The 26224-nt window shown below is 41.2% G+C and overlaps 3 protein-coding genes and 1 long non-coding RNA gene across 15 annotated transcripts in view; 2 read left to right on the top strand and 2 right to left on the bottom strand.

The window, feature by feature from the left end:
- The window catches only part of khdrbs2 (KH domain containing, RNA binding, signal transduction associated 2), a 51090-nt gene extending 46223 nt beyond the window's left edge, over positions 1–4867 (bottom strand). For both annotated transcript variants that reach the window (XM_077494922.1, XM_077494921.1), the window contains exon 1: positions 4464–4867. In XM_077494922.1, coding sequence (XP_077351048.1) covers positions 4464–4569 — 106 coding nt within the window. In that variant the 5' untranslated portion in view covers positions 4570–4867. The remainder of the gene's footprint in view (positions 1–4463) is intronic.
- Positions 4709–12229, top strand: LOC144001015 (isoaspartyl peptidase/L-asparaginase). 11 transcript variants are annotated; one of them, XM_077494933.1, is made up of 9 exons: positions 4716–4943; positions 6849–6883; positions 8681–8738; positions 8884–9080; positions 9331–9473; positions 11174–11337; positions 11446–11564; positions 11674–11784; positions 11864–12229. In XM_077494933.1, exons 4-9 carry the CDS (start codon positions 8894–8896, stop codon positions 12067–12069), a joined length of 930 nt encoding a protein of 309 aa, XP_077351059.1. In that variant the 5' UTR covers positions 4716–4943; positions 6849–6883; positions 8681–8738; positions 8884–8893; the 3' UTR covers positions 12070–12229. The 11 variants fall into 11 exon arrangements, with proteins under 11 accessions (XP_077351050.1, XP_077351059.1, XP_077351058.1 ...); XM_077494931.1 differs by lacking the exon at positions 4716–4943 and adding an exon at positions 6071–6111; XM_077494930.1 differs by lacking the exon at positions 4716–4943 and adding an exon at positions 6157–6463.
- Positions 10914–14248, bottom strand: LOC144001017 (uncharacterized). The gene is made up of 2 exons (XR_013278353.1): positions 14103–14248; positions 10914–12037 (listed from the first exon to the last, which is right to left on the bottom strand). It is a non-coding gene; the product is annotated as an uncharacterized LOC144001017 (long non-coding RNA).
- Positions 13322–25372, top strand: phf3 (PHD finger protein 3). The gene is made up of 16 exons (XM_077494920.1): positions 13322–13494; positions 14403–14653; positions 14900–15022; positions 15101–16403; positions 17523–17793; positions 18610–18661; positions 18971–19091; positions 19193–19349; positions 19442–19558; positions 21107–21235; positions 21322–21466; positions 21544–21730; positions 21811–21958; positions 22403–22492; positions 22581–22776; positions 22858–25372. The coding sequence occupies exons 2-16, from the start codon at positions 14419–14421 to the stop codon at positions 24447–24449; spliced, it is 4866 nt and encodes a 1621-aa protein (XP_077351046.1). The 5' UTR covers positions 13322–13494; positions 14403–14418; the 3' UTR covers positions 24450–25372.
- The last annotated feature ends 852 nt before the right edge of the window (positions 25373–26224 follow it).

Raw genomic sequence — 26224 nt, 5'->3', positions numbered from 1 at the left:
GATTGAAAAGAGCAATTAGCGTGTCTTTTTCTGTTTTGGACAGACAAATGTAAATTGGCGCTCGACAATAAACGAGTGTTTAGTCTCTTGCTGTTTCTGTTTTGACTGAGCTGCACCCTTTGATATCTGTTTGCATTGTGATGAAGTAATGATTTACAAATCAAATTGGAATGCCTTTTTTTTTTCTCAAATTCTTGACGGCAGTGAAAAAATGATTTTAAAAGGCGAGCAAAAACCAATTACTGCACACACAAATGAGATGTGAAAAAGCAAATTATGGAAATGTAATTATGATGGCTTTTCAATAATCTGCAATTTGTCAGAGATGCGTTCAATATAAAATGCTCTGAATGGGCCTTTTTTTGTTATCTACACTGGTGTTGGCTCAAGTTGGTAAAAAATGGCCCAAGAGGGGCTGTATTTGATTTATTTTTTTGTTGCTGTTATTATATTTCTAACAAACAATTTGTTATATTTGAGGTTTCAAGTTTACAAAAGCCCAAATGATAGTTTTAAGGGATACAAAGCAGTGATTAATTAGTGGCCACAGCCCTCTGGGGGGCACATTTCTCCCTCTCTGTCATAATACAGCCATTTGTAAAGTATGCAGGATCAGCATTACACTTTGCCAATTTATTTTAATGAGTAAATGCAAAGCAAACACCCCAATTTAGGTGCTTACAGAATATATAATGTATGATTTGCTCATTAATGCAGCAAGTGTTCACCAATTCCTGAGGTGAACACATACCTACTCTTTGTTGCTTAACTGCCCTGCTGTTAGTAAGCTTTGATTTTTACACATCAACAATCAGAGTAGGCCAGACATACCACCAGAGTATATATGTGTGTTGAACACAGCTGTCGTCCGCTCTCCCGCTCATGAGCGAGCAATGGACGGTCTGTCGATGCAGGTGATTAATGGCGCCGAGACATCAACACGGCCGTGTGATTCGGGCATCGTGATAGGTTAGTGGTTCGCTTTTGACAGTCATGTGACAGGCTATCAGGTTCACATCGAATCCAATTTGTGCTTACAGGCTGCAATACCATTTGCTGCCTTGTTGTTATTGTGTCACTATTGCGGAAGTATGTACAAGGCTTATACGGGTCAAAAAAGAAATCTGTTCTTCACATACATTCAGACAAAAGACGAAATGTGGTTTTGCCACTAATTTCTCACATGAGATTAAAAAATAGCTGCTTTGTTCGCTCCACACCACAACAGAGAAGACAAAAAAAAAGTGCGAACATTGCTAGTCAATCAGGTGGCTAATGCTAATTGCTAAGTATTATTGCTTCAAACTTGAGCAAATATGCTCCCACGCAAATTGCACTGAGACTATCGATTATCAAATTAATCAACAACTACTTTACTAATCAAATAATCGTTTAGTCATCCCTACTTTATATGTAATCATATCGCGAGAGTAGCTAAAATCTCGTTTGGTCTAACCGCCGCATTAGAGTGTTGAAATGTTAGCCTTCCTCTTGTGGTTGACATTGACGCAGCATTTAATGAGCCATTCAAACCCTGAAGAGGTACACTTATTATCATCTGTATGCCCGTCTCAATTCTCTGGCTCATTCACTCATTAAAGTTGCTTGGAACGCTCCAGACCTTGAAAGTGAATGATAATGGAGCCAAACATTCATTGTAAGTTGAGTTTGATAACCTTGTCAGCTTCATGCTTAAAATGTAACGCAGAGTTTCACTTTCCCAGGATATAACTTTTGTGTCCTTTTGATGGATCACATTACAAGGTTATTTTTGCCTGTCACCGTGGTGGATACTGATTTTGAAAATAAAATGAACAGAAAATTGAGTGAACAACAGACACATGCTATGTTAATAAAAATGTTAGCTGACATGCTAATGCTAATATTTTATTTTGTAATGAACACATTTTGCCTGATTGCTATAGAATTAATGAAATCATTACAATAATTAATCATAAAATGTGTGTTTTTAATAGTTGTTTTGTATCCAACTATGCAAGTTTTGTACATTTCAGGAAACTAACAATTATTTTAGTTATCGATTAATCTGTTATTATTTTTTGTCAGTTAAGCAATGAATTAAAAAAATATTTGTTAATCATTTATTCAAACTGCAGAAATTGTACAAACAGAAATGGATTATGATTCAGTTAGCCGAGTTCAGGGGTCTTCAAGTTCGGTCCGCGAGAGCCCCTATCCAGCCTGTTTTCCATGTTTCTCTCCACTAACACACCTGATTCATGATCGGGATCGTTATCAGGCTTCTGCAAAGCTTGCTGATTAGCTGATCATTAGATTCAGCTGTGCTGAAGGACGGAGACATGCTAAACAGGCTGGATAGGGTTTCTCGACGACCAAACTTGGAGACCCCTGGCCTAGTTGGATCCGTAACATATGTCAGAAAATAGACAGATCAGTGTTTTCCAAAATAAAAGCAGGTGTTTGCAAACGTCTTATTTTGATTGAAGACAAAGATAATCAGTCAGCTTTCATGGAGGTCTACAGAAAGAATATTTACTGTTGAGAGTGTGACATTCTGCTGATTCGGACAATTTGGGACAGTTTCTGTTTATGGTGTTTGGTAGCAGACATTTTACCTCTGGGAGTCACAGCATCAGAAGTGATACTTCATTTACAGGTTCTTAATGAAAACACACAAATTCAATTACTGTATCTACCATCATTATTTTGAAATATTTTCGGCCTGCGTGACACTTTGGATTGACAAAGTTAAAAATGCGACTTGATTGATTAGAAACAATTAGGTAGTGGATACATTCAGTTTTAGAATGTCCATCAGCCTAGAATGTTAACACATTTTAATTTATTCCTTCTATTCTGTGATTTAAAAAAAAATACAGCACACAGACCAATTTAAGACTACAAATTGCAGTTCTCTGAAAAATAGTATGCAAATACGGAGTCATGCTGTCACTGACCTGAAATGCCAGAGACAAGTAAAATGAGCATTATCAACTGGATAGCTGTCACAACATAACAGATAAGCAAAAATGGTACATGCATAACTTTGGTGTTGTGAGGAAGAGAGCACTGATTGCAAATGGGTATAAATTGCGGTGAAACTCATCACATCATTAAAAAAGGATGAGCACTTCAAAATGCAAATTCTTCTTGGATGGATAACTCCACATAGGTTTCACCTGCTGGCAACTAGTCTCAGCAGCAAAGTCAGCTGGGAGGGGCCTCAGCTCACCCTAATGACGACACGCACTATATAGAAGATGGATGGATGGATGGATATGTTTCACAGGTCACAAATCCTTAGCCTACAAGGAGCTCTGCAGTCTCTCGGTGTTAGTTAACAAGAAATAACCCAGACTCAGTGTAATCAATTGTTGTTTGTTACATACAACTTCATGAATAAAATACACAGTATCTTTGTATGCAGCACAAAGCCTGCACTTAATATGATAAACAATGATGATGTCTGTGGAAATTTAAGTCCACCTGTTGTGAAAGTTGTCTGGCATACTGCAGGCCAGATGATCCTAATTGTGATCCTATCTGCATGCCGAGTGCAGGACAGTCAGGTGTTTCATCAACACATTCCCTAACACGCTGAACGCTTCCCAGAGGACACGCACAGTTGCCTATCAACAGTATGCATGTGGGTTATACTACACCGGCATATCTTTGACTTGAGTGTTTATTGTGTCTATTTAACATGACACATGAATGCACAGCAATTTGCATACATACAGTATATTGCATGCACATTATATGGTATGATAATTTTTTTTAATGTTTTTCCTCTTCCCTCCTTATCAAAATATCCTGACTGCAATCATTTGAGTAGATGACCCTTCAATATGAGCATTTATTCATTAACTTACCTTAGTTTATCTGTGCCACTTTAATAGCCATTCAAAACAAAAGGTAAAGGAGCAAGTATATCATATATTGAACCAGTTATTGCAATATTTCAATTTTTTGTTTGTTTGTTTTTCCACTTGTAAGCATGCTATAAAGATGACACAATGCCTATATGCTAATGAATCCCAAACGTCTGGTCTGCATGTTTACAGAGTAAATCACTGCAAAGCACCTGTCTCTGTGTTTACACTGTGAAGAGGAAATGAGTGCTTTGTTTAAAACGTAATTTTACTCTGCATGCAAAAAAAGAGCTAGTTATAAAGTTGACCTCACATTTTGGGTTGCATAATAGTCAAGAGGAACTGTATCATTTTTGTGGACACGTTAATGTGGCCTTTCTTATGTTTTTGTGTCATCTTAATTAGAAATCATTCTGATATGTCTGGAGAACATTAACCTTATTTTGATTAAATGACAACACATACAATTTCGGTTTTTGTGCACGTTTGAGGTTCTGGACTCTGTGTCTTAGGATAGAAGCCCTATAGGTTTTCCATAGTTCATCATAAACTTTTCTTACTTAGTGGGAGTAAACATATGAAACATGAAGGAGTGATGGAGTGACTTACCTTCTGCAAGCAGGCGTAAAGCGTGCCCAAATTGAGGCTCCAAAGTGTTTTTCTCAGCTACCAGTTCAGGTAAGTAATTATTTTGATGCATTCTATCAGTACACATGTGCACGCGGCAGCTCGTGCAGGCGTCCGATATGAAGCTCCTTGCTCCTGGTGTTGGCAGCTGGCAGCTGCAGACTTGAACACATGCAGGATTCCTTCGAAGAAGGGGGGAAAAAAGAGAGAATAAAAATGTGTTTCGTCCTCCAAGGTATCCGGGATGTTTGCCTGCAGGTGGGCTTGTGATTCATAGAAGTGAGCCCATCTCATTCACCGCTGGCTCTTGCCTCTCCTCCTCTTCAGCTCCACGCCAGAAGCTCACGCTCACACAGGGTGCGCACCGCACGCTGCTCCCCGCCCCTCCGAACATTATTGGACACATGCTGGGACTGGAGGGTGCTGCAGAACAGACACCCCTCCTCCTTCCACATGCATACAGTAGGTGAATATTGAAAATAACAAGGGGGCTTGCCCCATGTTGTTCTTGCACGAAGAACACGTTGATAAAGAGAAAATACTGGTAGTTTAATTAGTTATCATCATGTATATATATATATATATATATGTACATATATGGGATAATGAGAACAAAGGAAGAACTTCATTGTTTGCATCAACCATTCAGAGTATTATTTCAGTATTGTGAGTCGGGACTTTCAGAAGTTAGGTTTACATTTCACAGCCATTGTTTTTTGTTTTTTTTTCTTTCCCTTAAGTGCTTTGCTTTCCATTTCGTTGTTGATGTTTCTGATCACTGGTTCTAATGATGCAAACCAATCGGAGAAGCACTCGGAAAATATACCGTATGAGAGAAAATTTATATTCTTACTAGGGATGGGCGAGTACCGATACCAGGTATCGGTATCGGGCCGATACCAGCCTTTTTTTCGAGTACTCGAGTACTCGTGACGCGGACGAGTACAAGCGACCGATGACAGAGGGGCAAGACGTTAAGTGAGTCCTCCTTGCCTGTAACTGGCGCTAGTTTGCAGCAGTTTTTCACCAAAACTTCACCGGTTTGGAAATACTTCAAAATTGTGAATCTTAAACTAAAAGAGCATTTTTGTGTTTTATTTTGAGTGTTAAGACTATTGAAGAGTGACTGTGCTGTTTTTTTTTTTTTTTGGGTCAAAATTAAAGGAAATATATTTGTTTAAAAATATCTTTGAGTGATTTTTTTTTTATTTGTCAAAATGTACTACTGGTATTGGCAGTTGGTATCGGTATCGGTGAGTACTGAGGGTCTGAGTATCGGTATCGGTCTAAAAAAAAAAGTGGTATCAAACATCCGTAATTCTTACTGATGAAATCTGCATTTAGAGCTTCTCCCACACTTATTTTATACTTATTGGTACAACCGTCCGCCACACACAGTGGTATTTTCCTTATAAAGGAAGAAAATAACGTGGAAAGTACAGAGCGGAACATTCAATAATGTGTTCAACTTACAGTAGGTCAGATGGGTGTGGCAACGCAAGATGGCCGCCGCATGCTTCATTTCTCGATACAGCCTGAGCAGCCGTTTATTTTTACGTCCTTGGTTGTAGAGCCTGCGAATCCACCGTCTGACCGTAGTCTTTTTGAAGCTTTGAGCTGGGACAGCATGGTAGCGTTTTTATTTCATTTTCTTTACTCAAGACCGATGGTTCAACACATGCATTCGGTTTCGCTAGCATCACGTTTACAGCGGCCGACATGAATGATGTAGGCAGAGATCTGTAAAAGTTCTGGCGTATGCGTGCACGTTAATGTGATGAGCGCAGGACTTCCATACTATATGTAAGTCCGTGGATGAGCGGCGCTGGCCGCAACAGCTTTTGGGTTGATAGTACGTTCTTTGCATGTTGAGAAGTACCTGAACGCTCAAGTGAGATTTTTAGAAGTGCTGGAGCTTCGTACCGGTGCGTTCCCGGCCCACTTAAAGCACTGCGAATGAGTGAAAAATATCAACATTCAAGGTTTGACATTGACTTAACTTTTGTTAACTCGTGCATGGCATGATGGCCTGATAAAAAAGTTAAATCACAGTAGCTGTACTGGTTGGGTGGGCTGGATAGCTTCTTACTTTCAAGTAAAGACATTCAAACTACAGCGGTAGAGAAAGCTAAAATCATCATTCAAGCCAAACATTTGCCCTTCTCAACTGGAAAGGTTTGTTTATTATTATTATTATTATTATTATTATTATTATTATTATTATTATTATTATTATTATTATTATTATCATTATCATTATCATTATCATTATTATTATATTAATTAAATAGTATTCTTTTTTTTTTTGCATGGGAGGTTTGTTTACAAGTTTTTATTTATTTTTACTTTTTTTTTTTTTTTTTGCAGATCGTTGCCATGCAGTCTGGTCCGCATTGCCGGCAGTAAGTTGGATTTGTTTCCAGTGAGGGTTGGACTCTGCCAAGGTTGCCCTTTGTCACCGATTCTGTTCATCATAATTTTTAGGGACAGAATTTCTAGGCGCAGCCGAGGTGTTGAGGGATTCTGGTTTGGTGGCCTCAGCATTGCATCACTGCTCTTTGCAGATGATGTGGTGCTGTTGGCTTCATCAAGCCGTGATCTCCAACTCTGACTGGAGCGGTTCATAGCCGAGTGTGAAGCGGTTGCGATGAGGATCAGCACCTCCAAATCCGAGACCATGGTCCTCAGTCGGAAAAGGGTGGCGTGTCCTCTCCGGGTTGGGGATGAGATCCTGCCCCAAGTGGAGGAGTTCAAGTATCTTGGGGTCTTGTTCACGAGTGAGGGTAGGATGGATGGGAGATTGACAGGCGGATCCGTGCAGCGTCTGCACTGATGCGTGCTCTGTATCGGTCTGTCGTGGTGAAGAAAGAGCTGAGCCAAAAGGCGAAGCTCTCGATTTACCGGTCGATCTACCTTCCAACCCTCACCTATGGTCACGAGCTGTAGGTCGTGACCGAAAGAACGAGATCCCGGATACAAGCGGCCGAAATGAGTTTCCTCCGCAGGGTGTCCGGGCTCTCCCTTAGAAATAGGGTGAGAAGCTCGGTCATCCGGGAGGGACTCAGAGTCGAGCCGCTGCTCCTCCGCGTTGAGGAGCCAGCTGAGGTGGCTCGGGCATCTGGTTCGGATGCCTCCTGGACGCCTCCCTGGAGAGGTGTTCCGGGCATGTCCTACTGGCGGGAGGCCCCGGGGACGACCCAGGACATGCTGGAGAGACTATGTCTCTCGGCTGGCCTGGGAACGCCTTGGGATCCCACCGGAGGAGCTGGTTGAAGTGGCTGGGGAGAGGGAAGTCTGGGTTTCCCTCCTAAAGCTGCTGCCCCCGCGACCCAACCTCGGATAAGCGGTAGTAAATGGATGGATGGATGGATGGATGGATGGATGGATGGGCGTCATGGTAAACCAGTTTTACCGACTTATAAATGGTATTTTACTAAAAGTATAGGTCGCCCAATACAACAGTATCTCATATGTACAGTTAGTTATTGCGCTTTAAAAAACAGTGTACTATATATATAACCTGTAGGCTAATTCAAAATGCTTTTTTTTTTTTTTTTTCTTGAGGGGTGTTGGCGGGGTGGAACAAATTAATAGCTTTCCAATTAATTTTAATGGGGAACATTCATTTAATATACAGTACAATGAGTTACGAGTTTGGACCCGAAACGAATTAAATGCAGTCAACTTTTGTTGTCCCTCACGGGGTATCGGTATCCTATGGTGGATTCCTGTCTCCCTCAAGTGGCCAAAAACATTACTGCATATTTTGAAAACGTTTGGCGCCTCTTTGTGGCCTTCATTTATTCCGTACTGTTTATCATGATATACTGCAGCAGGGATTGGCAACTCCAGGTCCTCGAGGAGCTACTATCCTGCATGTTTAAGATGTGTTCCCACCTCCAACACACCTGATTCAGATCACCAGGATAGTGGCCCTGCAAGGACCAGAGTTGCCCATCCCTGAGTTAAACCCTAGTCAACTTAATTTTTGCATTATCCTCATGTTTGAACTTTAAGAATATTAAGAATCCAAATGCCAGACAACCAATGTATGACAGCAAATGTATGGTGGGGAAACTTCCACAAAGAAAGTGGGAGGGACAAGAGGGGAAGCAAAGTTCACTTGTTACATAATAAACACTCAGAGGTCTTTGTGTTCAGACGATAGAACCGTAATTGAACCAGCTCACGTCTGACAGGTATGTTGATGGGAATGAAGAAGACGAAGAACAACAAAGAAGATTAAGAGCAGGCCAGGTCAGTTGACAGTTACAGATAGACGTGTAGAGAGGAGGTGGATTTAGTGGTTATGTGGATTTTAATGTGGTCTTTTGCTTGTGGAATCAAGACTTTCCATTCATCCATGACAGGTAAGCAATTCAATGACCTCATGTCTTTGTAGGAATTCAAAGATGTCAGCAGTCATAGTTGTGCACGGTGGAGCGTGGGCCATTCCCGATGACCTCGCCAAGGCCTCAGTTGATGGCGTAAAGGCGGCAGCTGCTGAAGGCTTTGCTGTGCTGCGAAATGGAGGGGCGGCAATGGATGCTGTCGAGTCAGCCGTACGGGCCCTGGAAGATAACGATGTATTTAATGCAGGTAAGCACAATAATCCTCGCCTGTGTGCTGACGCTTTTGGAGCCATCTGCTGCGGAAAACCAATGAATCAACCATTTTTGAGGTGTACTTAACTGTAGTATGCTCTTTTCTCATTGGCTGTTTCAAGTGCAACATCTGCCGCACCCCCATCTCCATTATGTGCAGCACTTCTTGCTATTATAAGCTGTAACTTCAAGACTGAATCTGAAGTTGTGTTCATGTGGCTGGAAAACGTGTGATGTCGTTAAAGGTCATGGAGCAACTCTAAATGCGGAAGGGGAAGTGGAGATGGACGCCATTATCATGGATGGAAGGACGCTAGCTTGCGGTGCTGTGTTGTCGGTGAAAAACATCGCTAACCCTGTTTCACTGGCGCGGGCAGTGATGGAGAAGGTGCTGACATCCATAAATTCATCTTATGACTGCTCGATTATGGAAAAAATAATAATCCCGATTATTTTGGCAATAATTGAAATCACAATTCTTTTTTGGGGGTGTACAAAACAAGAAAATGTTTAAGCATTTAAACATATTAAGACCAATTAAAACAAATAGACGCTCCGAATTGTCCCTAGGTGTGCGTGTGAGTGTGGATGGTTGTTCGTCTCTGTGTGCCCTGTGATTGGTTGGCAACCAGTCCAGGGTGTCCCCCGCCTACTGCCCAGAGCCAGCTGAGATAGGCGCCAGCAGCCCCCGCGACCCTTGTGAGGAATAAGCGGTCAAGAAAATGGATGGATGGATGGATAAAACAAATAGAAACTCTATAATTATGTAAGTTCCTTTTGGACCACACATACATAATTTATAACAATATAACAAATTAATATTTATTTATGTTGGCAAAAACTTAAAGTTGTAATTGAATTTTGATTAATTGCACAGCCCTAATTCATCTTGTAGGCTATAATGTGGTATAAATTATGACACTAGGAATAATTATTACTGGCATATGGACAAATTTGTGAAGGACAGCAGGGTGGTCTTGTGGTTAGCACACCTACCACAGAGTTCTGAGGTTTTCGGTTTGAATCCCGGTTGCAGCTTTTCCTGCGTAGTGCTTGTTCCCCTCTGGGTTTCTTCCAGTGCTTAGGTTTCATCACACATTCCACAAACATACATGTTAGGTCAACTAAAGACGCTAAATTGTCCATTGTATGAATGTGAATGGTTGGCAACCATGCCAGGGTGCATTACAGCAAAAAAAAAAAAAAAAGGGCTCTAGCGCACCCATGGACCTGATGATGACAATCCTCATAAAAAAAAGAGATGGATGGATAACTTGTAAATCAATTACATGTGGCTTCAAAATCATACATTCTGCCCATGTTCCCATCTGGTTGTCGTGGCCATTTTTGGACACAGAAGGTCAGGGAGACTTTCCAAATCCACACCAAAGACCCATAATAAAAAAAAAGGGAAAACAAAAAAGAAAAGAAAGAGAGCAACAAGAAAACTACCAAACCAGACGAGAGGCTCTGGTATCCTGGTAGGACTCCAAAATTAAAGCCCCACTCTTTCCCGGGGTGCATTTTATTGTTTTTCTCTGTTGTCTAAAATCTGCACTTCCATCAGGGGTTCACGACCTCTATTGAAAACACAGCCAGGGGCCAGGAACATTTCCAAAACCACCCCAGGGGCCCTGGCTAGAGTAAAAAGAATGTCGTTAAATCCCACTTTGGGGTACACAATCAGCCACATTTTCAGGGATGTGGCTAGCTTGGCCAAGGGGGCAAGGGGGAATTAACCCACTAAAGTCCCATTTTACCAACACTATTTTTTTTATGGCATAATACTAATAAAACTCGTAAAACAAATCTTTCGTGATAAAATCAGGTGGATTTATTTTTTATTTCTTCTACAGTCTTTTCGTTTTTAGGGAGGAAACTTGCTGAGCCTAAATTCCTTGCGCCCTCTGCTGGCACATGTCAAGTAGTGAAATTGTGGTACTAAATTATGCTACGAAAATGTAATGATTTTCACGTCATGCCCTACCCTATTTGAACACCAGTAATCAATGCAGTTAAAGCAACGTTTTATTAAAAATATTTTTTTCCGTTTCTTTTTTTGTTCTCTGTTGTCATGGAACCCCCCAGACTGATCACGTCGCGTTGACAGACACGGGTGCAAACATGTTTGCTCAGAGCATCGGCATGGCCACAGTTCCCACTGATGAACTGGTGACCAGTTACCAGAGAAAAGAATGGGAGAAGCACAAGAAGTATCTAACAGGGGTGAAAGAAGACTTCAACACTCAGTGGTAGGACTTTAACTTTAACACCTCTTACCAGTTTGTTAAAGATGTCAAATCCTATTGATATTCAATGCATGTACTGTACAGTATGTGACCTTGTAAGTGTCATTCTAGGGCCCATGATACTGTCGGTGCTGTTGCTGTGGACTGCTCTGGGAATGTCGCCTGTGCCACCTCGACTGGAGGGATCCGAAATAAAATGGTTGGCAGAGTTGGTGACAGTCCTGTCATCGGTGCGATTTAATTCTACTTCTTTATAAATGGCGTTTGTGCCCTATAATTTAAAATTGGAACTTGAGATTTTGTGAACTATAGTTAATGTGTTTTTCTGTTGAAAATAAGGCTGTGGGGGATATGCAGACAACCTCAGTGGCGCAGTGTCTTGTACTGGCCATGGAGAGTCAATCCTTAAAGTCACACTGGCCAGACTCATCCTTTCACATGTCGAACAAGGTTATTCACGCGTGACATTTTTGACACTTTGCAATGACATCATTCTTCACTTATTTTCTCCTCTTGGCGCACTCATCAGGTAAATCTGTGGAAGAGGCTTCAAACATGGCTCTGCAGTACATGGGCGAGCGTGTGCGTGGCGCCGGTGGAGTCGTCGTCGTTTCTCCAAAGGGTCAGTGGGCGTCAGCTTTCACCACCCAACGAATGGCTTGGGCAGCTGTGGCAAACGAGGTTCTCTACTATGGACTAGAGCCTGGTGAAAAACGGAAAGAGCATTTGTCCTAATTTACTTCATTTAATTGACTTCATGTGGTTAAATTCATGAAAGAGCAATGTTTGTGTATGAAATACTGCAAAAGATGGAATGCTGCCTAGAAATCTGTAAAGTCGAAGCTTTTTGGATTACTTAAAAAATAAAAATAAAGTTTCAAGATTTATGGCCTTGCGCATGATGTATTGTGATCTTTATCTTTTTCCAAAATCCCAAAAAACAAGCACTAAATTACATGTTCCATCAGCAAGCACTACTGATTTTGAAAGCTCAGATTAGATTTACATGGCAGCACACAAACCCTGAAATCTGATTGGACAAAACAACAACAACAAAATCTAACATCCACATACGTATATTGTGTATGCATGTGATACAATGTTTCTTCTCTTGAGGCTTTTGTTTCAAATTTGCAGTTTCACATTTTGTTGACTTGCAGTGTGCTCTCATTGATTCCAACTTATTATTGAATGGTTGTAAAACTTAATGTCACCCATGTATTTGTTCCATCGAGGTTAATTCAATTTTCTACTCTTGAAGGTAGCCTATACTCATATTGAGTTTCTTGGCTGCACAATAATCTTGATTTTAAATATCATGTCAGTGCTTTGGTCAAGTAACTCAAGCTCAAAATTGGTTTCTTTTATAGGGTGTCATAATTGTTGACATTTTTAGATGTACTTGTTCCATTGCCCCAGCCTACCTGCCACACCATGATGCAGCTCTGAGATTTACCCATTACTCTGTTGTTGGTTCATTTGCTACATGGAGAGTGCAGCACTGCAAACGTGGTGACGTCATGCATGTTGAGCTCACGTCTCTGATCAACTGCTGAAAGGAGACTGATTTCTGTCCTCTTTCATCTATAACTGCTTCAAACATCAAAGCGTCTGTAGGAGTGGAAGAATGTTGATTTGTTGTGATTGTATTGGTGTGTTATTATGTTATGTTTTGTTGTTGTTGTGTGTTTCTGTAAAGCGCTTTGTGACAGCTCAGACTGTTTGAAAGCACTATACAAATAAAGTTGAGTTGTTATGACGTGTGGCCAGATCTTTAAAAAAAATTCAATTGGACTTCGTTTTCTGGTTAAATTATGCTTTTGAATTTTGGTTTACGTCGTATACAATATACGGTTTTTATGTTGGTATCGCTAAACTGAAAATAAAATAGTCCAAAAACAAAATTACTGTAGAACTTTTTTGTTGTTGTTTGTTTGTTTGTTTTATGCGAAATTACCTCCTGTCCGCAGCTGCTAAGCTACCTGCTGTAAACAGAAACCACGTGACTGGCAGCGCTTGCCGTCAGGAGCTTTGCAGCAGCGGGACGAATGACGGCTTAGCTGTAGAGGAGAGGAAGTGAGTGGAGGCAGGCAGGCAAGGAGCCAGCCGCGTTACTATGTAACCTACACGAACTGGACACATCATTGCAGTCAGACAGAGGTAAGCCTCCACGTATAAACGCTCACATGTTGAACTGTAGTGTGCAGTGAGCCAAAAGTGAACTCGATGCTCGTGGGCGTGTTCTCGCAACGCCTGTTAGCTGCGGTCAGGCTACAAACAATCCTAGGCCTTTGCTAGCACGACCTAGTTAGCATGTCTGACATATTTTGACTCGCGTTTGACGTTTACATGCCGTACACGTTATAATATTATCTTTAGAACAACCAGGCTGATTTGCCATGTAGGTATGGCACGGTCGCAGGGATACACGTATATTTAAAGGAGGAATAACCAAACTTCCTCTACAGGTCATCATCGTTAGCTTGCTAACGGATATGAGCAATGGCTGCAAATAGATATTAGCAACGCGTGCTAACTAACATGCAACTTATTTTTAGTCTGTTTGGGAAAATAGTTAAGGTAACTAAAATTTTATGTTAGTTTTCAATTAAAAATAGTAATACACCGTAATGCTTGTCCAATAGCCACCCTTTGGTCGGAATTAACACACTTAGTGCATCCGAACTGGCTTGCTGCAACTTGTGGACACGCTAAAACTTGAATGAACAATTTGCATTTGGTACTGGTCGGAGTTTAAAATGTCTTACCGATACTGACTGTACCTTCTAACTTGTTCGTGGGCCTCCGCCATTTGAAGCAAAAACATTGTTGACCAAAGTAAACAGCTTCGCTAGTTGATAACTGGTAATATAGGAAAGTAACGTGCAGTACCGATGGACATTGAATTGTATTTTGTCACATACTTAACCCCCGCCCCCCAAATGTTTACGTAAACTCTTAGGTTCAGTTGCGGACTTAATAATTATGATGCTTTGATGATGTGCACGTGTAGTTGTCATCATGTCTGTCATCTAAATGTTGCTTTTACCTGTATTTTCCCCATGCAGGAAGGTAGCGGCATTCATGGATATTGTGGACACTTTTAACGTTTTACTACCCAGTGACCAGTTGGACGACACCCTTGTCATAGGTCAAAATCTGGAATGTGAAGCCAGTAATGAGTTTGGGCCAGGACTCTGCCTTGAAGATTCGCTCAAGAACATGTTGAGTGACAAAGATCCAATGTTTGGATGTGCAACTTCTCAGTTCAACCTGCTGGATCATGAGGATTCCACTTTTCAAATTTCAGGTTCAGCAGGTACACGGTCCCATTTATTATTCTTTGTATTTTATTATAATTTTTTAAATAACATTTTATATCACACAGTTTCAAACCTTATGTGCTCTAAGTCAAGACCCTGCCCAGGCAATACACATTTCAAACAGCAGTGAAGCATTTAACTGAAGTCCTAAATATGTGATGGTGATGAAGGCGTCCACTTTGCTTTATTTTTACTTCTACACTGCCGTTTACACAAACTTTTTTTTTTTTTTTTTTTGGCAGAAATCAGTGGGGGTGCCACATCCACAGGCATCAGCGGTGACCTGGCGGTAACAGAATCCAATTCAGTCCAGATCAAGAAACCTGTAGCCAGACCCAGGAAGCGTCCATGTAATCTGGAGATAGGTAAGATGGATGTATTTTTCCACATGCTGTATTTCAGCAAATCAAGAGAGATGGAGTGACGTGTAATTTGGCTTCTAGATACTGAATCCAGTGATGGGCCAAAGCCTGCTAAGATTTCCACAGACGCTGTTCCCAGAGGACGACCAGGGAAGAAACCTTCCAACAGGCTACAGAAGTCGTTTCTGATCAAGAAAGGAGTTAAAGGCGTAGAACTAAAGAAAGAACTAACTCTGGGTGGACGCATCAATATCAATGATATTGAAGGTGCATTATGGTTAAGACCATCTGTTGTGTTGAAACGACTGACTGTCACAATTGGAGGATTCAAAATTGAACTTCTTCCTGGACCGTCCTATCTCCATAACACTGAAGCCAACTTTGACAGTAGTTTTTCATATGGTGCGGATATTGGGTTTGCCATGTTGCCAGATGATGGCGTCTCTGCACAGGGTCCTCCTGTACCTGAGAAAGTTGCAGACCAGATTATAACTGAGAAGATATGTGTTGATGATACACCACTTGGTTTGGGCCCATATGTGAACCCCAACGACGTCCAGGCGGCTAATGGGACAGAAATGAAAAGGTGCACTAAAGATGACAATCAGACTCTTGTGAGAAAGAAAAAACCTGTCAATGACAGAAAATCTGCCTTTAAATCGCCACCTAGCAACGGGACCGCTGCAAGTAACAAGATCGACAGTAAAGAAAAGAAACCAATTTTAGCCAAAAAACAGCTCCAATCTAAGCAACCACTTAATTCCAGTAAGAAAGGTATGCTTACAAGTGAACAAAGCAACATGACGAAAGGAGCTACGGTTTCCCAAAATGTACCATCCAAAGTGGTCCAAAGAGATGACCTTCACAAAATGAAGTCTCTGAAAGAGAAAAGAAGCAGCGAACATTTAAAAAGACGGGCTGAAATCACCCTAGCTGAGCATGCTCCTAAATATCCAAAGATGCAAACAGGTGATCCCAAAGTGAAGCCCAGCTCGCCAGTGAAGAAGATGCCATCTAGTGGCAGCCGAGTAGTTGATCAACACAGTCCAACCAAACAGTCTCATACCCTCAACACCTTGAAAGCAGACGCTTCAAACTCTTCACACGTCACCCGTCCGGGTCATTCCTCCAAAACACCAGAAGAAGGAGTGCAGGAGAAGCTTAAAATGAAGAAGCCTGGAAAGATCCTACAAAAGCAAAGAAGTAAAACGAGGAACATCTCTGTGGATGAGCCGCAGCTGTTTATCCCTGACAACGCTCCGGCTATTAAGAAAGAAAACGTTGAGCAACAGGTGCAACAGCAGCAGGAGGAACCTGCCAACAGCGAGTCGGTGTGGGATGGAAACAACTGCTGTGGTCAGTGCAAGAAACACCACAACAACATGTAAGTCTTCTCTCCGATAAATAGTTCTCAAACTTTGTATCCATTAAAATTTTATTTCAGTCTTTAAAGTAAAAGAAATGAAAGGGAACAGAAAAAAGTAAAACTTGTTTTGTCTGCCCCTGATCAACACACAAAATCAACACAAAATGAATGACAGTGAGCGGTCAAGACACTTTCAGTGTAACAATTAGTGATGCACGATATGAAAAATTTCAACCGATAACCGATAATTTCCTGCTTTGTATGGCCGATACCGATAACCGATACGTTTTTTTTTTTTTTTATATTTAATATAGCCTTGATATAATCTGCAATTTGTTCATCCAGGAATGGAAAAACTGATGTTTTAGTATGCATATTGCATGGGCTAATATTGCAATATCGATATGTTTCGATATATTGTGCAGCCCGAGTTGAAATACATAATTCTTTTTGTTTTGTTCTATATTATGGTTTGTCTGTTCCTCTTAATTTGTACTCACTTTCTCTTTTTATAAATTTGGTTTGTATATTGACTGGTAAAATGTCATGATTTCACGAACTTATTCAGCTCATAACACAAATAGAAATAGAAATCATTGTGAATAGCATAATGTCATGATTTTATTACTGCACATATATTTCAAAGTTTGGCAAGACCATTATGAAAAGGAACCAGGTGACTTCCTTTTCTCTAAATGAGCAACAAGTGCAAAATATGGACCCAATTGTGCCAGGCTGCCAGTTACTATAATTTAAGAATTTTCATTAGTTTTTATTTAATTTTGAGTTTTGTTTTTCAAATATAGTTTGAATTCATTTTCAGGGATGCTTTGTTAGATGTTTTGAAAAAAAAAATTTCTTCAAATAAAATGCTTAATTTTAATATTATATATATAGTATTAGTTTTTGTTTTAAAAAATAGTGCATTCACTGCATTGTGTGTATAACACCATGGTAAGTATTGTGTAGTAAAAAAAAAAAAAAAAAGTAAAAGTTGTTTTATATGACTGATGTATACAAGAGTCTTTAGTTTTATTGTAGATGTGATAGGAGTAAAAAAAAAAAAAAAAGATTAACTTTTTAGGACAATAAATTGCATTAAGAATTATTACATTGAATGGCTTTCCCCCCTTCCAGGTTCATGGTAGGCTGCGGCCGCTGCGATGAGTGGTTCCATGGTGACTGCGTCGGTCTCGACCTGCTCAAAGTACGCGAGATGGAGGAGGAGGACCAGATGTACGTGTGCTTGAAGTGCTGTGAGGAGGAGAGCAAAAAGGTGGAGCCCGAAACCCCTGCTATACCTGCAGCCGCAATAAAGACCGAGGCCCCTGCTCTGAAGCAGGCTCCCAAACCCAAGGCAGGAGCTTCTGAGGAACTCGCATCTGGTGGGGTCCGACCTTTAAAGAAGGTTAGTCTTAGAGCATTTTTCTTAAGTTGTTTAACAAAAGTGTATCTTTAATCACAAAGGATGTTCCGCTATGTGTGTTCCCCAGCTAAGTGATGCTCTGATATTAATCATAGCCAGTCTGTCCACTACACAAGGGTTTGTTGTCTATTCTTGCTATTACTTTCCCTGGACACTGATGGCTTGCACATGGGGTGTATGCTTAATGTAGCTCCGTGTACTCGCCAATATTTGCAGCTTCTCATAAGGATTAGACATACACTACAATCACCCATTGCATTGCACAAAAATACACCCACTGGTGCACCTGCACAGTATAATGAGAAATTCAGCTACTAGAGTGATATTTTTGTTTGACACCGTTGGAGTGGTTTTAAACAGTTTTTCGTTGTGGTTGTCGTTTACAGTGGTGTAAAACTGTGTAGACTCTTTAGGTAACCATCATATATGGGGAAAAAAATAAACATTTGTTTTATGTCTTTGAATATTCTCATTAATCCAAGTAATTTCATTCTCGGAATTGAATTGATTGCAACTGGATTCTGGAACAATCCAGTTGTGATCAATTTATTGCCCTGAGAAATATATTTTAGCATAATGATGTGCCATTCTACACCTCTGCAAATTGCAAAAACAACTTTTAATGAACTAGAATTAACGTAGGAGCACTTAGTAGAACATAAACCTCGGGGCCAAACCTTCCAATTTTATTATTGTTGCTTGTATTTTTCCATGTTAATTTATTTTTCAAGTTTTAGTAAGTAATATGAATGTTAAAATGTTCCTGAAGTAATTTGTAGTTCCTCTCTTCTAAAATAGGAACAAGGTAGAAGATTATCTGCAGATGTCAAAGAAACTCATCACAAAACAGGTATTTGCCACAATGCTTTAATAAGAAAATTCCGTGAATATGTTGACGCGAGTCAGTGGCCTGATTGAATGAAATATGTCAGATATCATATTTTACTTCTTAACTCTTAAAGACTGAACGTATGCATATGAATGAGAATTGTTCACATTTTGTGTATGTCCTTTTATGTCCATTTTCACAGTTGAATTTCAATGTTGTACACCAACAGAAAATATATTTGGGAATGTTTGAACTTTCAATACTGAGGAAAAACGTTCCTTTTTTTTCTCTCCCTTGCAAACTTCCTTGGTATTTGTTCTGTCCTCACAGGCACTCAGCTGAAACTTGAGGCAAAAAGTAAAAGTGCATCTTCCACTTCTAAAAAGCCTGCATCTATCGAAGAGATCAGACGCAGCGTGCGTGATTCTCTGAAAGATATCCTCGTTCAGAGGTACGAAAGTTGTGTAAATTTACATGACACAGCCTCTTCATCGAACAGCTTTTGAAAAACAGTTTTGTAAAGGTGCTGAATGTGCGACGCTCTCATTTTAGGTTGAAGGAGTCTGATTTGAATGTCCCGGTGGAGAAAGCTCCAGAAGTTGCCAAGAAGATTGAGAGAGAACTTTTCCACATGTATAAAGATACCGATAACAAATACAAGAATAAGTATCGAAGCTTGATGTTTAACCTCAAAGATACTAAAAATAATGTAAGTATAGTTGGAAATGTCTCCAAATGAGTACAAACATATCAGTTTTAGTACAATTTATTTAAACAATCTGCTTTTGTCCTACTACTCAGGTTCTCTTTAGCAAGGTTCTGAAGGGAGAAACATCTCCTGCTCATCTAATCCGAATGAGTCCCGAGGAACTGGCTTCCAAGGAACTGGCTGCTTGGCGGCAAAGAGAGAACCGACATGTGAGTAATACTCAACATTCATGTGTTGTCATCTAAATTTGATAACCATCAAGACGCTCTCACAGTGGTTCTTAAGCTGGTTTCGATCGAATGCCAGTGGTTTGGTCAGTCAGTCTCGGGAGTTCAGGTGGAGGTCAACACACATACATGACTCATATGATTCGTGATGATACATCTCGGCTGGCCATGATATCTGTGCTGAAGGGAATTTGGTGCGCTCAGTAGTCGACATGTGGCTGCAGTATTCCCTTCCATCCTATGTTGAGCAAAAAAAGAAAGTGTTTAGATTAGGGGTGGGCAATATGACGATATTAGATCGTTAAGGATCGTTAAGTGTTGACGATCTCATAAAGCTGAAAGATCGACAAGATCGTCTGTAGGGCACATTTTATACAGTTCAACTTTATGTGGGCTCAAGCTTGGTTTATGCTTGATGCATCCGTGTGGTCTTTTTTTTTTTTTTTTTTTCCACTCACTCACACAAACTTACTCCACTCCTCTAGTCAGCATGCTAATGAAAAAAAAAAAAGTCACTCCACCTGAAGCACGATGCATCCGTGAGGTTCACACGACTCCCCAAAGCAAATGACATTCGAACGAGAGGCGGCCGTGGATGGAGTCGGACGCTCGCAGGAGCTCCGCCCAGCCGGCCGCGGCGGCCCGGAGCCGCGGGGAGGCGGGCTGGCCGGCTCGATTTGCGCTCCCTCCCGGCCTGGGGCCGCGGCCGGTGCGGGGATGCGGCCCGGCCACCTCGGAACCCTGACAGCCGATGGTTGCGCAACTCTCGCTGCGACACCGACAGCCGACGAGTACGCAACTCTCCCCGCGCTGCGACACGTCCACAATCCACATTGCCCACATGCGCACCTACGATTATTTGTAAACTACGCGGAAGCACGGACGAGCAAACGCTGTCGTAAACAGTTTTCTACTTTTCAATTCTGTTTTATTTACTTTGCGAACTCATTGCAAACTGTTTTTGTCGATAGTTTGAGGAAAAATTTCTATTGTGGTGTTAAGTGCTGTTCATACACCGTTGGCACTGTAACTAAAGTAACCGAGGCTGTTCATTACCATTTATGTTTACATTCATTGCACTATTTAATAAAAATTGCACTATTTCAATTGAAACCTGTTCAGAAGCTTAGTTGGCTTAAGATGTTTTTTTTTTCTTTTAGGGTTTTATATACATTTTAAATATGTTCTAAATTTTACAAAAATGCTCAGAAATGTGAAGATTAGTCTTAAAAATATGTTAAAAAAAAAAATAAAAAAAAAAGAATCGTGATAAAATCGAGATATAGTATTTTTACCATATCGCCCACCCCTAGTTTAGACCAATGCATGCAGTTTGCATGTATAACTGAACGTATGGTGTTCCACAGGGTTCAATTCTGGGGCCTCTGCTGTTTTTATTGTAACTGCTGCCCCTGGGTTCCATCTTAAGAAAACAGCAGTGTTTTTGTTTTGTTTTGTTTTTTCCAAGTGCTCTATAAATAGTTGTGTTGAGTGATGGGATGCTTTGAATGGCCGGTTATTTTTCCACAGACAATTGAAATGATTGAAAAAGAGCAACGAGAGGTTGAGCGGCGTCCAATCACCAAGATCACACATAAAGGGGAGATTGAGATCGAGAGGGAAGAACCAAGGAAGGTACCTGAACCTGTGGAGGTGGAGGTAAGAAAGGGGACATGACCTGACATGTTAAGACTCTCGGGTAAACGTGCCACTCATTTGTGGGCCCCCCCCTCATTTCTTCACAGGTTGAACCAGCAGTCAAAGTCCCAGACGTGCCAGCAGAACCTCCGACTGCGCCGGAGAAACCCGCAGAAAGCACCGAAACTGAGACAGACACCACCAGCAAACACAAGTCTCACTTATTTGACCTCAACTGCAAAATCTGTACAGGTGACATCAAACTTGAGCCCAAGTTGTGACCTCATACATCAAGAGCTTCAGTGACTGACTTTTTCTGACCAATTCAGGCCGCATGGCACCCCCAGTGAAAGAGGCACCCACCAAAGTGGTTAAAGTTGCTACAACAGTCGCGAGGCGACAGTCTGTCAAAAGCGAGGAGGCGAACACACCGACGCCCTCCGCTGTTGAGGAAGACCTGCACCTCACCGTCTTAGAGGAGAGCTTTCAGAAGGCTCACAGCAGTTACGAGCGAAGGTGAGCAGTCATTTTGCATACGCTTCTTCTGCAGCTTTCGTGTCGGAATGGCGGCTCAAGTGCGACTCTCTCCATCCCAGATCTGAGCATACAGCTAGCCGAGATGATGACGCATCGTTCCTCTCCAGCCTGAAGTCCTTGTGGCGAGGGTTCCTTACTATGAACAATGTGGCTAAACTTGTCACAAAAGCTTTCCCTGTGTCAGGCATTCTGGACGGCTTGACTCAGGTACGACAGCCTTGTTAACGACCCCCGACAGACACACTTTAGTGTTTCAGCTCCACCTTATTAACATTCTCATAAAGATTTCAACTCCTTTGCCCACCATTGAAATTGCTCCAATTTACATAAGATTGGGTGAGGAAGAGATTTTTCTTGACAACACTCTACTATTCACAAGTCAGCGGAAAAAGTTTATTGTATAACTTTTTGAAATTTTAATCCTCCAGTAAAAAATAACATTGTAATACAGTTGCATGATTTATCTCGGAATGTAATCATATCAGTCATATATGCAAATAAGCAAAAAGAAATTCAAGCTTTTGGAATGGCTCAAAAAGAACACAGACCTAAATCCAGTTGAAAATGTGTGGTGGCAACCTAAAGTTTCTGTCCATAAGACAGAAAGTATAGAAGGCAAATTCTATATCTATTTTTCTTTTTCTTTGATAGGATCTTCCTGACAGCATTCAGGTTGGCGGAAGGATAAGTCCGCAGACTGTGTGGGACTACTTGGAAAAGATCCGTGCTACAGGAACTAAAGTAATATTTTGACTTCTTAACTGGAATGTTGAGGCTTTACGTGACATCTAACGTTGCTTTTGTTTGTTTTTCCTTTTTCTACATAAAGGAAGTGTGCCTGATCCGCTTCTCCCCTGTAACTGAGGAAGACGAGATTTCCTACACTCTGCTTTACGCTTACTTCAGCAGCAGAAAGCGTTTTGGCGTGGTGTCAAACAACCGCAAACAAGTGAAGGACATGTATCTCATTCCTTTGGGTGCTTGTGAAAAAGTGCCGCATCAGCTTGTGCCTTTTGATGGACCAGGTGACCAAAACGAGCTGATTCCTCTACGCGAAGAGAAGTCATTCTCGTGATGTAAAATGTAATTGTCATGTCATTTGGCAGGTCTGGAAAACAACCGAGGAAACCTTCTCTTGGGTCTTATAATTCGTCAGAGGCCGAAAAGAGATTATATTCCCGTTGACGTCAATGAGACCAAAAGGATGTCTCCTGAAGTCAAGCCCGTCCCAGTTTCTGTCCAAGAAACTCCCACGGAAGAAGAAGATGAGAAGCTCTTCCTGGCCTCCTTGACTACTCCCAATAAAAGTGAGAAGGATAAACTACTCGAGGCGACAGAGGCCGAAGAAGAACCCATCACACAGTCTTTTGAAGAACCATCTGCTGCGGGGAACAACAGTCAGGAATCCCACAAGCCGCTGCGTTTTCTTCCAGGCGTGCTACTGGGCTGGGGTGGAGAATTTCCGCCTTTGCCAGATTTCGGAGAAAAGCCTCACAAAGCCAAACCTGCGCTGAAAGTGGCGGCGCCAACCAGCGGGGGCTCCAAGGGTCCAGCTGCTGCCGTCGCCGCCGCCCCTCGAGAACGCTTTGTCATCAAGAAAAAAGAAGTCAAAACCGTCCAAGCCGAACCGCAGACGGAGGCTGCGAACACATCGGTGGAAAAAGACGGCGAGGCGGCACCCCGAGCTCCTCCAGTTTCCCTGAGGGATAAACCTCCAGATGTTTCCACGGAAGCTTTCTTGGCCACGCTTCAAAAAGAGAGCGAAACAAGCAGCGGTGATACCCCCAAGAAAGACAACGCCGCTCTTCTCCCGGGAACGTCGGGATCGCAGACGACCGCGCCAGAGCACACAAATACCTCCAAACCTCTAAGTGGGATCTTGAAAAAGATTTCGACATATTCAAGTGTGCCGGAAAACAAAGCCAGTGAACCGAGCCCTGTTGTTGAGGCTAAGCAAGCTCCTGTATTGAGTAACAGTAAAACCAGCCCGGTGACAACATTTCATCAAGGCTTTCTCCAGATCTCTCAGGCCAAACACAAACTCAAAGAGCCTGCCAGTCAGTCTGTCCCCAGCGAGCGTGCCGATCCTGCTGGAGTCCAGCTGAGGGCTTCTGCAGTACAAGACATGAGGATGACGCCAGCTCTCCCAGAATGCAACAGTGCCACGCCTGTCCACCAGTCGCAGCAGCAACCTCAGGTACCAGGCAGCGACCACGACCCATCTGTCCCCAACTCTTTCCACAACCCAATCGTCCAGGATCAGAACCACACCACGCCGGAGGCCCAGGAGAGCGCCGCGCTCGCAGCGGACCACCAAACTCCCCCGCAAGCGGCCGATCAACCTCCAACGCAAGAGATTGAGGAAGCCCAGGAGGTGATCTATACTTACTGTCACCCGTGGGAGGAGAAGCAGAGGTCCAGCGAGGAGAGGGAGTACCACGGGAGGCACGGCCAACGCAGAGACTCGCACCACGAGAAGAAGAGCAGGCACCACGGCAAAGAGCGCAGCAGGAAGCACGACCACGACGACAAGCACAGGAACAGGCACCACAGACACTCGGAGGACCGCCACGGCGAGAGGCGGAAAGAGCGGTATTACAGTGACGACTACAGCGGCCGCCACAAAGAACGCTACCGACACCGGCGGGACTCGGACTATGACAACGGGTGCAGGAGCTCAAAAGACAGCTACTCGTAATAATTATGTTCTTTTAAAAACTTTTTTCCCTCATCTTTTTAAAAAAAAAACAAGCCCCAGTAGTATGTGTTTGGTGCTCTCAGAAACTCATTCTCTGATTCAAACCACTTCAGCTTTTTGAGGATTGTTTCTGTGGTCTCCTCATTGTGCAGCTTTTATGTCACTTCCCTTCTGAGACTTCTGTTATGATGAGCTGAGCTGTTGTTTTTAGTGGAGTTATAAATTCTCATCACACTTGCTTTTCAATTTGATACACCTTGTCAAGCAAACAATGCTGCAGCAAAACATCAAAATGTTTTGCAGCATCAGTTAATCCATACAATGGAAAACAAAAAGTCAAATCCACTTTCCTTCTAGTTTAAGACTTTCTCATTGCGGTGTGACTAAGAAATTGACTAGTGGGTGTAGATACATTCTTTCCCCCAAAATCAAATGAAAATTTTAGGATTTTTTTTAAAAAAAAATTTTTTAATTTTTTTTTTTAATTTTTTTTAATTTTTTTTTTAAATACATACATACATACCGGTAGTAGATATATCATTTCCACCCACCTGCTGCATCATGACTCCAACCTCCTGGTAATAGTTCTGTTTTGGAGCAAAACTCACAGTAGTCACAAAAACAAACAGGCACCCGTTGAGCAGCATCTTCTGCTTTCAAGGTTCCTTTTAAATTGCTTTAAATATTTTATAGTCTTACTTTCTACTGGAAAAGCATTGTACATTTTTGGCTTGTAATATACCTTAGAAATGAAGTGTGCCTTTGCACGTGTGTATGTACAGTTGGTAATAAAGCTAATTCTTTTTTTTTTTTTTAATTGTTATAAAAACTTCTAAAATTTCTGTGTACAGTAAATACAGTATATTAAAGATACAGTCACCTAAGCAACACTGCTGTACTCTATTAAATGCACATGAAACTGATTACCGATAATTTTGCCAGTATAAGTCAGTCAAGTCTAAGTCTAATTTGTCTATTAACAAAAGATCCATGTATGAAATGTAACAATTTACAGCATTTTTTAAACGAATAACTAAATTAACACATTTCCTACTGAATATAATGTAAATTTATCCCACACGTAAACTGTTCTCAAAATGTTTGGCACTCAGACAAGGTTGTAGTAAGATTTAAAATTTTTCATTAAAGTAAGTGAAGTTAAACATTAAAAAATGTGGAGGGAACAGATAGCTGTTTGCCAAATATATGAAAAGTCCACACCCCTGTTTAAAGGAGAAGTCAACCCAAATATGCTTGCGCCAGTTGTTAAACGCCTTACTACACATGGTCATTTTAAAGAAAAATGCCTTTAAAAAAACAGCTTTCTATACATAGTCTTTGGGAAAAAAATGGTTGTTTAAAAAAAAAAGTCTTACTCTACATGGTCATGTTAAAAAAAACAACAAAAAAACGCGTTTTTTTTTGTAAAAAAAAAAGCCTTTCATGCATGGTCTTAAAAAAAAAAAAGTCGATTTAAAAGAAAAGGCCTTATGTGGAAGTTAAAAAAGAAAAAAAAAGTAACGTCTTACTACTATACATGGTCATTAAAAAACATACGCCTTACTATACATGGTCGTTTTTGAAAAAAAAAAAACGCTTTACTATACATGGTACTTATACATGGTTGTTAGAAGAAAAAAAAAACCCCACCTAACTATACATTGTAAATAAAAAAAAAAAATAAAAAAAATGCCTTACTATACATGGTCATTTTCGTTGGAAAAAAAAAACCCTTTCTATACATAGTGGTTGAAAAAAAAAAACACCTTACTATA

The sequence above is a fragment of the Festucalex cinctus genome, chromosome 14 (genome assembly GCF_051991245.1).
Source record: "Festucalex cinctus isolate MCC-2025b chromosome 14, RoL_Fcin_1.0, whole genome shotgun sequence".
In the NCBI taxonomy this organism is placed as follows: Eukaryota; Metazoa; Chordata; class Actinopteri; order Syngnathiformes; family Syngnathidae; genus Festucalex; species Festucalex cinctus.
The sequence above is the reverse complement of the archived record's forward strand: the minus strand, read 5'-3'. Positions and strand labels throughout refer to the sequence as shown.